Here is a 14360-nt window from a genome sequence, read left to right as displayed (position 1 = left end):
CGAAATGTTCAGATTTTGGAGAAACATTTGAATGTGTTTCTAATGGTTCGGGTGGTCCCAACGGTGATAATCTGCTCCATAACGCTTCAAGTCATCTCCCAGTACGTCTGCATCAAACTACATGACAAGATAGCAATGCCAGGCTTCCTCGTGTTTCCACTGATGTGCGTGGACGCCTTTGTGGTGAATGTGCTAGTGTACAGTCTGGCTTCTTGGGTAAATAGTACGTCGACTGAGGTCCTTCAATCGTTCGAAAGAAATACGATTCAATTTGGCGGGAGGAAGTCCATTCTGGCGAGAGAGATAAGAGCATGTGGCGTGCTCAAGGTAAAATTTGGCTCGAACTTTATCGAGAACGGGACTCCGTTGGTGATTCAAAACTTCTGCTTGGTCCAGACCCTGAATCTGTTACTGATCAGTGGGGGCAAAATAGGACGATAGAGACGTTAAATATTTATTCAGTTGGATAAATATCCCTATGCTTATGGTGGTTTCTCCTACGGGGAAAACTGCAATTACAGAAAACAATTAAAAGCTGATTTTTTTTGGGTTACTTTTCTCACTGAATAAAAAGGAATGTATAAATATTTTTAATAACCGTTGTGACGCTATAAATAAGAATTTGTTAAGAATTTAACAAAAAAATTAGTACATTAAAATATATTTAAACTATGTGCCGGATATTTCCCATATGTTGCAGGAAACAACGGCTACAATGTGAATTATTTACATTTGTAGTTTACATACATATATCCAATATATGGTCAAAATCTATGATTATTGCGAAAATGAATCATTTATTAACATCTTAAATCGTAAATTAACAGTTTATGTAAATATCTGTAGCCAAGTTAGAGGCAACCCTCCAGCCAGGAAACAATTTCAGAGGAATAAATCAACTTTGTTTTACATTTGTCTCACAGTGGGATTATCGGTTCGTAAAATAATTAGGTCTATCTAGAGTTATATGCAGTATAGGAAAATTAAAATTAATTATGCATGTCGATGGAAAATCATTACAGCAAAAAATGGCTATTATGCAAATATAATGTTATATAACAATGTAAGTATTGAAATCAAATTGGTACATGTACACATTCGGAAATATTTACTAACATGGAAATGTCATACATAAATTTATGTGAAAGTCTTGAGAATTAAAGAATCCGGTTCAATATCGAACTATTCGATTAATCCCACGAATCCGGTCTGACCCAAACATAAAAATAGAAATTTCCAGAAAGAGCGATACAAAAGCTTCACATTTTTCTATTTAGGTAGTCGCAATGTATTTCACTCAGTTTAATAATTAATATTGCAATATTTATTTGTTAAATATTGGCATAAATTTGAACATATGTAGTTCGGAAGGTGTTGCGAATATGAATTAGAGGGCAGTCCATGTTTCGATGAGTTTTACCGCGCTTTATGTTTAAGATACTCAAAATCGAAGAATTCAAATTTATAGCGCAATAGATATTACGGATAATTTTATTAATCATCCGAGTTATGTATTGAGCCAATTTATCTATGCAGCCCAGGTCGTCATGTCACATATAATAAGCAAGTTCATAGTCTTCTTGAACCATTTCAGTAATTCATTTCAGTCATATGTACATACATATGTACATAATTTGATGCTACTTATTATGTTCGTCATAAAAATGAGCTGGGTTGGCGTAAATATTATTCTTGTAATTTCATGTCATCATCATATGACAAATTTATGTATATTATTTAATACAATTTTCATAGTCATGCTACACTAAAGTTAAATATATTTATTCAGCTTGAAGATGATTCATGATGTCATAAATTATCTTGACCTTTGATGTTTAATTTAAGATATCAGTGGTGATGTTTGTCGTGCTTGTGCCTTTCCTTATGCAAGGAAAGCATACATCTGTGGCGTGATTATTATAAAAGCAAATATGTGTATGAGTCATCCATTACAGGGTAGTGTGCATAATCATAGATCGGCATGGTCGCGCGACCATTATTGGCAATAATGGTGCGAGCTACATATGTACAGTGTCGGACAGATGTCTACGTCCACATAGTCGCGTCAATTTCATTTTCAAATTGTCACTGAACTACTGAACCAATTTTCATCATTGATATATCAAATTCTCACAAATTTAACGTAATTTCATAGCACATTATTAGTTTTCCGCTAAAAAATTTATTTTAGGCCAGAGATGTATTTTAATTCAAAATGAAAACAATTGGATGGACAAAAGTCAACGTCCAGTCAGAGAAAACATTAAAAAAAACTGTAATTTATAAGGAATGTTATAACAATTAATTTTTAATATTTGGTTGGGCCTCCGTTCGCTTTAAGGACGGATTCAAGGCGTCGAGTCATAGAGTTTACCAAATTCTTGGTCACATCTTCAGAAATGGTTTCCCAAACTTCAAGAATTCTGGATTTTAGGCCCGGAATTCCTGAAAAAGATTGTTTTCTTATTTCTCTTTCAATGTGGTCCCACAGATGCTCAATGGGATTCAAGTCTGGAGATTGGGGAGGCCATTCTAGCTTCGAAATTTTTTTTTCTTGAAGTATTCCATGGTGGACTTGGCAGAGTGTTTCGGATCGTTGTCTTGTTGGAAGACAAATCGTCGTCCAAGTCCAAGTTTTCGAACAGATTCCTGGATATTACGGTCGAGTATTCCCTGGTACTTTTATTGGTCCATAATTCCGTCAACAAATTCCATTTTTCCTGCCCCACTTGAAGCCATGCATCCCCACCCCATTACCGACCCGCCGCCGTGCTTAACTGTGGGGTTGAGATTTTTTGGATTCAATGCTTCTTTTGGATATCTCCACACTCTACGACGCCCATCTGACCCAAAGACATTGAACTTTGACTCGTCAGTCCATAAAATACTGTCCCAGAATGTTTGTGGCTTGGAAATGTGGTCTCTGGCAAACTTCACTCGTTTGGTTGCATTCCTCGGTACAATAAGAGGCTTCCGGACTGCTCTGTGGGATTTCAAATTTCCCTTGTTCAGTGTTCTTTGGATGGTCCTAGGACTAACTTGTTTGTCGAACATCTCCTTGATCTCGGTAGATAGCTTTGGAGCACTAAGTGAGGGTGTAACGTTGACTTTGTTGAGCACGTGGCGTACTTCTCGGTGAGCCAAAATCGGTTTTCGACCACTTCTGACCTTGTTTTGGACTGAACCATTAGCTCTAAAGTTCTTAATGATTGTCTGGATGGTTGTCCTTGCTAATTTATACTTGGTCCCTATTTGTCTCTGCGACAGCCCCCCTTTTTGTCCACCCTTCCAGTCCTGAATGACAAGATCTCGAATAGCGATAGGAATTTCCTTGCGTGTCGACGCCATCATATTTTTCTGGAAGAAAATTATTTAAAAATTAATGCGGCATATGTTATTGATAGATTTATTAAGTTACCTGATTTTATAAATTGGAGAGATTTTTGTTGTTGACAATTAAAGTGAAGTGGACGTAGACTTTTGTCCGCTCAAATTTCATCCTCTCTCGCTCTGCACTATGATTCTCAGTTTTCCCAGAATTTTCAGAAATAACTCATGTTTTATGAAATTACGATAAATTTGTGAGAATTAGATATATCAATGATGAAAATTGGTTCAGTAGTTCAGTGACAATTTGAAAATGAAATTGACGCGACTATGTGGACGTAGAGATCTGTCCGACACTGTATTAGTCAATGGTTGCTAAAAAATTGGTCACTGTAATTAGGCGTTGGTCAATGGTCGCAAAAAATTGGTCACTGTAATTAGGCGTTGATCAATAGTCGATGATATGCCGATCTCTGATCTTTTAGTCAATAAAGCCACAAAGAGTATTCCAGAATATAAATAATAACAATTCTACAGAACTGAAAGTCAGTCGACGTGCACCAGAACTAGGCCAAGTAACCAGACTGGTTTGAACTACTTATAAAAAAATCAAACCTTTCGTAAGTTTTTAAAGATATTGTTCATCTTCCTGTACATGTTTTCTTTCTTGATTTTATAACAAATCATAATTATTCGAAATCAGGACAGCAAGTACAATTTGAGGCCCCACAGACACTCAAAAAATACAGTTACATATTTCTGTAAGATAAATCCTTAAATAATTTCTCCTTTGGGGACCTTCTCCACTAAAAAAATGGAAAAACAAATTATAATCTTGTTCATGATCCTGGGAATTTTCCATATCGGTAAAATATTTTAAACCAAAGTTCCAAAACTAAACAAAAATTCATCCAAGTTAAATATTATCAGGAAAATTAATTATAAAATTAACTCCTTCTTTTCTAGGGTCTGATGCCGCATGCGACTCGGGTTTATGTGACCAACTTTGCGAAAATTTTAAACTAAACGGCGCCTGCGATTCGGAGGGACGATGCGAGTGTACCTTCCCCCAAAAATGTAGCGGAATGGAGGTGGCGTGTGACGTGGCGTGCAAAGCTTTGGATATGGACGGTGAATGTGATGACAATGATAATTGCGTGTGCAAAGCAACTCCGGAATTCTGTAACCCATTAGACTGCTATGAATCCTGCCTATCTGATCCAAGGGCAATTGGGTGCATCTTAGTGGTCCCAGATTGGTGCGTATCGTATGGACCGTTCAAATTCTGTGGTTGTATTTGCTACAGGTATGGACGGGGAGGGTATCTTGGGCAGAATTATAATGTCACAAAATTTGTCAACGATATTTAATTTGGGATTTGTCATGTCATTGCATATTTGCTATTAGAATTATTTCAAACAAAATTAATTATAAGTATAATCAGGCTATAAATAAATATTTGTCTACTTTAACTTTAATTTCATGACCGTATGTGTAATTTTATGTTGAATGTGGTAAAATACATGATTTCCAAATTCAATATACACCAATAAACTGACTGACTAGGTGTACTTTTTCATGTTATTTGAAATATGAGTTATAATTTAACTTTTTGCATGCATCATGATGTGGTTGGATGGCAAAGTGCAAAAAATTTTCTGCGAAACCCATTTGCGAATATTTTATCAGCCTAAAAGATTGTGAAATGGGCGTGGAAATAGTGGAGATGGGAGCGGTTCATGCAACGCATTCGTCATTGTCACTCGATCACTAACTCGATTGCGATGTGGATTGGTGAAACAGAGGCCACAGTGAGAACTTTATTTGCTTAAATCTCACTAACCGATTTTCGGCGATATAGGATTTCAATGCTGAGTAAACTCTGTCTCTTGCGAATGCGTCATAATAAGCAAATAAAGTGAACCACGACAATAATTCTACAGCATGTGCAAATTTACTTAAAAAAAATATATAAAAAAATGGTACAAATACTTGTATAACTAGTTGGACGTCGAGCCCAAAGTGTGAATTTATGAAGAAATCTTTATGAAAATATTTTCGAGGTTGATAATACATACATAAATGTCCGACGTATACATACTTATTATGACTCCTAAAATGTGAAAAAAAATCGCCTACCAGATAAAAACCCACAGTTTCACATTATCAAAATATTTATTCAATACAGTAAACTATAAAAATTGTAAACTTTTTTTGAACAAAAATTGGACATGATTATCCAATCAATAATAAATAATAAAGTGAGTCAAATCAAACTAATCAATTATAAGTGAAATTTAGTATCAATATCAGCGTAATATGTATTACCGCTATATATGTATTGTGACATTACCAGACAGGTGGTGGAGTTTCAACAAAAACTATGGAATCTGGAATGGTAGATACACGATTTCCCCCATTGCCCCACCCCCCATAATTGCCCTGTCCATAATAGGACCCAGCTGTTGGATAACTACCCTGATATCCAAACCAATTACGTCTGGGAGGATTGCTAAAACATGTAAAATTTTAAAAAAATAAGAAGAGTTTTTATAGAAAATTAAATTAAAGTTCACTTATTTTTACCATCCACCATAAATTATGAATGGGAAGGATTGTCGAGATTTCCTCTTGTTTGGCGTCAAAAATTGTGGGGGAGGATTACTTTTGGATGGATGTTTCACAAGATCGGCATCCTAACATTGAAAAAATATGTATATGATTGATTATCCATCAATCATTTTTTATTTCAAGAACAATTTTTAGTCTTGGAGTATTATTTTTTAATTAAAATGCACTAGCAGGAAAAATATGCTATCACAACGTCTAAAAATGCAAAAATTCCCTTGGAAACATTTGTTGGTTATTTTCACAAACGATTTCATTATGATGATGCAGTGATTTCGCACCTCTGCAATGTCATTATTATTGTAATTATTTCATTCAAACCATCTTCAAAGGCCTTACGAAGTTGCTTAAAGTAAGTTTTCTACTATTAGAATTGCTGTCTTTTTGAAATAATTTTTTTTATATGTGATTTACTAGTGAATAGGGAAAGTCAAGTATTTTAAAATTTACATTATCCGTCTCAACCGGTAAAGCGTGACCAATCCCGATCAATGTTCCCAGTAAACAGAACGTCTAAGGAATAAAATGTGTATTTATTGCTTGACAAATTTGGAATTATTTAATTAAATGAATTTTTATAATTACCAACACTATTTGTACATGCGACGTTATATTCTTGGAATTCATATTGTATGGAAATTTTAGATACCAGAAATTTCAAATTATTAAAATATGTAGATAACAATTCAATAAAACAAATTTGAACCTTTGAAATTGTTAAATGCAAAAGTTTTTTGGAACTGTATTTTTATATACGTTGTAGTTCCACTGTCACTGATAATACTGACGCAGATAATAAAATCAGAGCTAAATAAATAAGCGATTTTTATATAGAGAAATATCTCACAAACTGGTCCACCAAGCTTAGGTCATCTTCATCTATTTTATTATAGGTGGGACAATTCATACATATGTACAACCGGGATATTAAATAATTTCATTGGCTTCGGGTTGTGTAAGGTAAATAATTAAACCTCTTAAACCTCCTAAATAATTCAGTGTAACTGTCTACATCATAAAAACTGTCGTGTAAATAATCGTAATAAAACAATTTCACGTACATACAGGGTGGTTTTTAAGCCAGGCTACAATGGAAATTTTTCTATAGAAAAATTTAGAATATTTCCATTAGTTCCCAAAGTTTTGCCCCTGAAAAGATACATTTAGTCGTATTCAAGAACAAAATGTATAAGACAAAAATTTTCCTTGTCAATTTAAACAGTTTTTTGTCAGTCGTCATAATATGGCAGTACCGCGGCAGTTGACCTCGGAAGAGAGAATCTGGGTCAATGGTGAATTTGTTACGACAAACGGTGCTATTGCACGAATGATTCGTTACTGGTCATTTTTCACTGCACGAACAAATGTTTACGGGACAAAGAAGAGGTTTCGTACAGGATCGATTCTGGACAAAAAAGAACAGGTAGACCGAAGTCCGTAGTGACTGAGTAAAACTCTGATATGATCCAGATACCTATTCATTAACATGGACCTAACAATTTCCACAAGAAAATTATCTCAACTGACAGCGATAGGCAAAAGTTCGTGCGTAAAAATCATGAAGAAAGGGTTAAAGATGTAGCCTTACATTCTTAGAGTAATGCAGGCTTTAAATGCCAACGATCCTCAGTTAAGGTACGATTATTGCATGTTTTTTTTTCTTATGAAAGTTGATCAACATTTGTAAAAATTTTCTGTGGCCGAATTTCAAAATAACCCACAACTTCACTCTTTGACTTGGTCGTCGGATGAAGCATAATTTCATTTAAACGGAATGATTAATCGTCACAATTTGGGAAAAAACCGAATTTTGGAAAAACTAATTTTGGAAATGTATCTTTTCAGGGGCAAAACTTTGGTAACTAATAGAAATATACTAGATTTTCCGATAGAAAAATTTCCATTTTAGCGCGACTTAAAAACCACCTGTATATGACGTTGGCATCCGCTACCAAGCTTGCTAACTTATGTACATTGCTTGATTTAAATCATGATTTTAGTGGTTTTAATAAAAGCAATTACGTAAGTGATATTGTTTTATTACGGTTATGTACACGACAATTTTTATGATATGGACAGTTAGACTGAAGGAAGAGGTGATGAGTACCTCACACAATGTATGTCTGGTACCCGGAGCCGATGAAATTACTATTCCCGTTGTATGTATGAATGGTCCCAGCAATAATAAAATTAGATGGAGATGACCTAAACTGGGTGGACAAGTTTGTGAGATATTTTTCCTTATATAAATCGCTTATTAATTTGGCTCTGATTTTATTATCATATGGAAATATATATGTCTGTATATGTATGTAGCATGACGTCTTTATATTTTATTAGGCTAGCATTTCAGCATTTGATGTAACAGGCTTATTGTAAAATCCTTGCGATATATTTTTATTGAGGAAATTAATTCCTCCTGTTGGATAGGGATGGATTAAAATAGAGCTTTTACGAAATTTTATAACCAGAGGTCGACGCCGACCAATTTTCGGAGGCGCCGGCCACAATTTTTGGTGATTTATCGCCGGCGGCGGCGCCTAAACTGCTACCGGCGCGAGATCGGCGGCATCGACCTCTGTTTATAATCTTATTGCGTTCGTTTTGCATGGCTATGGCTACATATATATTTATTATCCATTCACAAAGAGTTGAGCCTTTGTAGATTTTGTGAAACTATGCCATTTTCGTCACAAATTTCGTAATCAGCATTATGAGACAGGAGGTTCTAAAAGTCTGTCATGGCTCAACTCTTTGGAGAATATATTCTCCAATTAATGCCTCTGTTGCTTAAAGTATTGATTTTCGTCATTAGATAATTCATATATTTTGTCCGTTTTCAAACACTTACTTATATTTTCGGTTTATTCACTCGCTACCTGCTGCTAACTTACCACAGTCAACAGGAAGTCCGATTTGGAAACAAAATACTCCTTTTTATAAAAAGGTAGATATTTCTTTAATCAAAATAGTTTTTATTTGAAATTTTTTGTGTGAACAATTATAAATTCTAGTCTAATTTAAAATGTAGAGCTATATAGAGCCACGTAAAACCAAATACTAATTGGATTTATCCATCTATATACAGGTCAACTGTGAGTTTTCGCTACATCGCCCAGTGAATGAATTTAATTTCCTAAATACTTGGACCAATCTTGCGCCATCCATCCTAGAACGGGCGAGGTACATACATACATACATATTTACATATATACAATATAATTGTATAACATGCAATATAAATTACATATGTATGCGGTATAATTGTGTGTATGTACATCATGATGATAATTTAATTTGTAAGTTGTATAAATTATTAGAGATTTTGAATTGTGATAAATTTCAATTGTATTTAAATTATTACAAAAATTGATCCAAAAATGTGCTGATTTCATTTCCAAATTGTTAAAACCATCGTTACCGTGCGCGAAAAGGAACAACAGCTGCCGGAGTAGAACTATTTCCGGAAAACACCAAAAATTATAACAATCGGGTTAAGCTTGACACTGCCTTGTTACAATCTGCAACCGAAACCAGGAACAAGAATGTAACAGAACGGTGATGATATTGTTACCTTAGTTGATGGAAATGATTCCGCTGCTGTGAGAACGAAAATCATATCCACACGGAATCAATTTATTTCCTACCCGGTTAAGTCGCATAGTGACACCGCGTGGAATTGATTTGGTGATGATTTTTCTAAGAGTGTATACAGAAAAAAACCTCAAATGGACTAATATTGAAGCCTAACTCATACCAATACAAATACTTCTACACATTGAATATCTACATATTTATGTATGTACATAAGTGTTATCTCCCTTTTTCACTGTTTCGTTGAAAACATGTGCATATTAGCAAAAATATACTAGTACAAACACATACATATGCACGTAAACACATGCCTGCTTATGTACAAATATTTTCTTCAAAAATATATAACGGTAAATTTCATTATAAACTAAAGAAGATATCATCATTTGTTTTTTACTGAAGTGTTTTGTATCAAATCTTCCTCCACAGTTTTGAAAACTCTTAGTTTTTTCATGCAGAAAGTTCACTTACAAGGGCTGGCAGAACGTCGAGATACCAAAATCATGCAAATCCAAAGCCGATTAAACTTCTGAGTTATGCATGTTTTGTTTGCATTTTTTGCAACTACCGATATTTCATACGCTCGTACATATGTATGTATTCTGTAATCGTATATGTACATACATGTACATATAATCATGCTCGCATACCGACATTTATTTAATATGGGAGAAAGCCATTTTGGTATCATATACATGCATTTGTGTATCCATAATGTGCATTTCGACCGTTAATGGACCCTACGGAAAGCATGTTGCAGAAAGTAAAGTAATTAATTCTCACGAAAATATTCAATATGCTTCGACACGTGTCCGTAAGTACAGAACTTGGTGAACTAAATAATACTTAAATCAATGACATCCTTAGTGCATGTCCACATAACTAACTCCAACCTACACACACATTTCGACAACGCCAACAAAAGCATGGGCGAGATACGACTAATACTGTTTATGTGGATGACATTGGCCTTATGTGCATATGCAATAAGAGAGCTATGCATTTGGCGAGATGGGTTTGGTTCGTGTTTTGTCATTCATTTGGGTAACCAAGTTCGTAATTTTTTGCAGACTCACCTTGTATCTGAACCAGAGTTCGCGAATTGTGCATCAGCACCACTAGTATTCTCTCTTTCTCGTCCAGACTTGTCCAAACTTGTTTCGCACAGAGTGAGAGACCAATTCACTCCACATTTTGCGAAACGTCACATATTTACTGGCTCTTGTAACCGAGTTGGTTTCATTCATATAAAAGTGCATCGACTCCACCAATGCAGGCACACTTGTTTTTTGGAAGCAGGAAGGGAAAGATTCTCCATGAAATAGTAAAACAACATTGGTTTTCTAACGCAGCTATATCACCCGGAAATAAATATGTGGACGATTAAAGGTATGTACGGGTTTGCAACAAATTTTTGCATTTCTTTATTCCCAATTTTGCAAATCGAATATCAGGAGTAAGCATTTTTTTCTCAGTTAGTATTTGTCACTTACTGTGTAAGCTATTTTTAAAATATCAATTTCTCTCAAATTTTACCAAAAAACAAAATAAAAATATGTACAAGTTATCAAGTTTTCTTTAGTATTTCTCTCAACTTTTCCATATACTTAATTTTGACTGCCCTCTATTCTGAATATAAGCTATTCTGATCATAAAAAAAATCACCAGTTCCAATAAATGTACTGTTTCTCAATTATATTTTGTTCATTTTAGATCCAAACTTATCCACAAGCATGGAGAAAGTTTACCCGGTGGATAAAATTCTTGAAAATATTGACGATAAAGTTCTCACCGAAGATAACCCACCCACACCAATTCATCCCCATGACACACAAGTCATCAGCCCAGCCGACCCACCAACCAGCACTGAAGATAACCCACAAGTCGCCGAAATGGACATAAGTCCTCCCACCTCGCCTGCCTCAGAGCACGATAAAATCCCAGTATTCGACCCACCCACTCCACAAGCTAAGAGCCCCATCACTCTTAAAAAACTTTTCCCCTCCTCAAAATCCCCACTTGGCAAGAGATATCGCACCGTGAGCAAGAAGTGTACAGGAGTAGTGACAAGTTCTCACCTCCTGGGAAACATTATTCAGCTTTTGGAGTCCCAATTTTCCTGCAGTATCAGCTTCAAACGGTTGCGACGTCGTTCCCTCGTCTTGATCCGTTCCGATTTTCCGTCCCCAATTTATAATGGGGTTAAGTTCGAGTAAAATATTGAAAATATCTCACAAAAATAGATCCGTAGCGTTTTTCCATGATTCCAAAGGCGGGTTCTATCAGGGCTGCATCGTCCAAGTAGTTGTACCTACCTTGCAAAATATCAAGAGCGATAGGTTCAATTTTTTCTTTTTGAAACTTTTTCCCCAGGATTTCAAAAGTTTCGCGGTCTTCCAGAGAAATTGAAGTCGATTCCAATTCAGCCGCAATGATGGCTCGCACATCGGAACTTTGTCCATGGCGACCTTTTCTTCCTATGCCGGCGATGGTTTTATTATCCGCGGCTAAATCTCGGAGGGTTTGAATGCTCTGAGTTAATCCTGGACTGCTTAATGTGTTTGTCAGGTTGGACCGATAGATGGCGCTGACAACGAGACAATATAGTAACCAGATGGCGTAGATAAATCGAATTTGGCGTCTGGGCTCGGCAGATTGTTCGAGAAATGGTCGTACCATTAAGACAAATATGGAGAGGACTGGGGTAGATTGAGATTGATGTCGGCCATTATATATTTTAGAGGATAGACGGTACTGCAGAATGATACAGGTGCCTATAATGCAACCAAGAAGGACTGATGCGACAAGGATGCTCCAACCAACCGGTGAAACTAGAGATGCAAAATATCCTGCGAAAAACTCTTGCTGTACTGTAACAAATTTTATACGAAATTGTTCCCTCGAGTGGATCAGTTCGGCTATTCCGGATTTTTCAAGTTGTTGGGTGTACGAGGATATCCCGAACTCGATATGTCGCTGAGATTTGTCAAGTGGGAAACGTCTAATACAACAAGCATCAGCAGATAAGTTGAGGTGTTCCAGTATAATTTTTACCACCATTTGGTGCCGATTCTTAACCAGTCTCGATCTCACGTAATTGTTACTGGATACTTTGTAGTAGTCGCGTAGAACTCCTTGTGACGACCGGAAGTAAGCGTCTAACTTGTAGAAGAATGGAATTCTACGATATGAAGTGAAGATTTCGTGTCCAAAAAGAAAACATGTTTCTTCTTTGGTTTGTTTGATAACAAGATGATCGTTTTTATCAGGGACGAGTTCCACTAAGCGGAATGGTAAACCTAGTGCCAGATTCGACTTGAGGTTTGAAGATGTGAAGCCAATAAAGATATACAAAGTTGGGGAAGATATTCTCAAACTTAATATAATTTTTGGAAATTTTTGGAATTTCAATGATATTTCGTTCAATATTACGATGGGACACGTGTCGTGAGGAAAATGGTTTCCGGATGAAAATAAATTCAGATCAGGTTTATGTGTATTTGTTGTGTATACTTTGAAATCTGGATATAAATCAGTTATGCATAGTGTACTTTGTGGTAAAATGGTGGTAAAAAGTATGGATAAACATAAAGTAAGATATTTTGCAGTCATTTTTCCTTCCCCAAACTGAGGCTCAAATAAACTTTTTTGCAGGTGAATACATAGTCCGTCTAAACATGCCTACGTGCCTAAATGTCTTTGTACAAACATATGCGCATATACAAATTGTCAAGTTCCCGAGTTTTTTGGGTGAAATTATTCTTTAATGAGTCCTCATTGGGCAATTTGGCGGTGCTAATTAAGGTAAAGTTCAAATTTAAATGGTACTAAGGTAATACTTATGTCGGTTCTTGTAACTCTAAGCTTCCGATTGATATGATATTAACACATGAAGTTGGACAAGTCTGATTACGGAAGTACTTACATACCTATGTGCAAATATTTGAGAACTCTATACTTTTATTATGTACATATGTATGTACGACTCAACTGCACTGGTCCTCTCGGACACAATACAAACGTAATATAAGCTTAAATATATTTTAGCAAGGAAACACGTTATTATAATAACGTGTCTCCTTGCAGGTACATGTGTACTTTCTTCAAATTTAAAATGGAAAACTGGTTTTCGCCTCAATAATTAAACCAACTATTTAATTGGAGTCGACAAAGAATTTAAAGAAAATAATGCAATGTGATATTGTGTAATTTAGTATCATACATAAGTTTGACGATCTACTTGTGAAAAAATTGTTTAAAAATTTTCGGTGTTAAATCATCATATTATTCTATATGATCAGCTAAATTGTACTTCGGTACTTCGTAAAATTTGGTCATCTAAAATGGATCTTAGTTTTTCTCGACTCAAGTTTCGTAGTTACAAACAAAAGATGCAATTACTTGCAAAAGTAGTATGTAATATATTCATGTACATAAATACCATAAAAACCCTACAGTCATATTGGTATACACTTCGTGTTGATTTGGTAATTTTAATTTCTGGCAGGGTTGGTAATGCTTTATCTGTATTGTAAATTTCTCATTAAGTTTTAAAACAGTACTTTATACTACGATCAGTAATAAATGGGATATGAGCTTTCATAAAGTGCACATACATACATTGCAATGTATTTATGCACATATTGTACACACATAAAACACATATCCATGCAAATTTATGAATATTATACTTAAATAAATGTGGATGATGCTATATAAAATTTACGTATTCACAATTACGGTACTCCAATTGCATTGAAGAAGAATTTAAGCACTACTCTATCTTCTTCCTGTTCTCCGTGTGCTGATCA

At 35.3% G+C, this 14360-nt stretch overlaps 3 protein-coding genes across 6 annotated transcripts; 2 read left to right on the top strand and 1 right to left on the bottom strand.

Annotated features, from left to right (window-relative positions):
• Positions 1-3827: 3827 nt before the first annotated feature.
• Positions 3828-4906, top strand: LOC110859456. 2 transcript variants are annotated; one of them, XR_002548861.2, is made up of 3 exons: positions 3828-3947; positions 4031-4193; positions 4294-4906. XR_002548861.2 is itself a non-coding variant. In XM_035859511.1 (2 exons), the coding sequence occupies exons 1-2, from the start codon at positions 4142-4144 to the stop codon at positions 4695-4697; spliced, it is 456 nt and encodes a 151-aa protein (XP_035715404.1). In that variant the 5' UTR covers positions 3966-4141; the 3' UTR covers positions 4698-4906. The 2 variants fall into 2 exon arrangements, 1 of the variants encoding a protein (XP_035715404.1); XM_035859511.1 differs by lacking the exon at positions 3828-3947 and having other exon boundaries at positions 3966-4193.
• A 280-nt stretch (positions 4907-5186) lies between these two features.
• On the bottom strand, positions 5187-6729 carry LOC110859455. Its single transcript, XM_022108413.2, has 4 exons — positions 6541-6729; positions 6406-6468; positions 5914-6023; positions 5187-5839 (listed from the first exon to the last, which is right to left on the bottom strand). The coding sequence occupies exons 1-4, from the start codon at positions 6580-6582 to the stop codon at positions 5677-5679; spliced, it is 378 nt and encodes a 125-aa protein (XP_021964105.1). The 5' UTR covers positions 6583-6729; the 3' UTR covers positions 5187-5676.
• A 3878-nt stretch (positions 6730-10607) lies between these two features.
• Positions 10608-14155, top strand: LOC110859497. Of its 3 annotated transcripts, none has more exons than XR_004837052.1 (3): positions 10608-10938; positions 11263-12218; positions 12291-14155. XR_004837052.1 is itself a non-coding variant. In XM_022108454.2 (2 exons), the coding sequence occupies exons 1-2, from the start codon at positions 10923-10925 to the stop codon at positions 11763-11765; spliced, it is 519 nt and encodes a 172-aa protein (XP_021964146.1). In that variant the 5' UTR covers positions 10608-10922; the 3' UTR covers positions 11766-14155. The 3 variants fall into 3 exon arrangements, 1 of the variants encoding a protein (XP_021964146.1); XR_004837053.1 differs by having other exon boundaries at positions 11263-12582; positions 12668-14155; XM_022108454.2 differs by having other exon boundaries at positions 11263-14155.
• Positions 14156-14360: the final 205 nt, after the last annotated feature.

This window comes from Folsomia candida, unplaced genomic scaffold (assembly GCF_002217175.1).
Source record: "Folsomia candida strain VU population unplaced genomic scaffold, ASM221717v1 Fcan01_Sc026, whole genome shotgun sequence".
In the NCBI taxonomy this organism is placed as follows: Eukaryota; Metazoa; Arthropoda; class Collembola; order Entomobryomorpha; family Isotomidae; genus Folsomia; species Folsomia candida.
The sequence above is the reverse complement of the archived record's forward strand: the minus strand, read 5'-3'. Positions and strand labels throughout refer to the sequence as shown.

Coding starts and splice junctions, on each gene's coding strand:
- LOC110859456 (XM_035859511.1), top strand. CDS start 4,142: ATGGAAAAACAAATTATAATCTTGTTCATGATCCTGGGAATTTTCCAT. Junction 4,194..4,293: donor CCTGGGAATTTTCCATATCG/GTAAAATATTTT, acceptor CTTCTTTTCTAG/GGTCTGATGCCGCATGCGAC.
- LOC110859455 (XM_022108413.2), bottom strand. CDS start 6,582: ATGAATTCCAAGAATATAACGTCGCATGTACAAATAGTGTTG. Junction 6,024..6,405: donor TACCGGTTGAGACGGATAAT/GTAAATTTTAAA, acceptor TTTCAATGTTAG/GATGCCGATCTTGTGAAACA. Junction 5,840..5,913: donor TTCATAATTTATGGTGGATG/GTAAAAATAAGT, acceptor TACATGTTTTAG/CAATCCTCCCAGACGTAATT.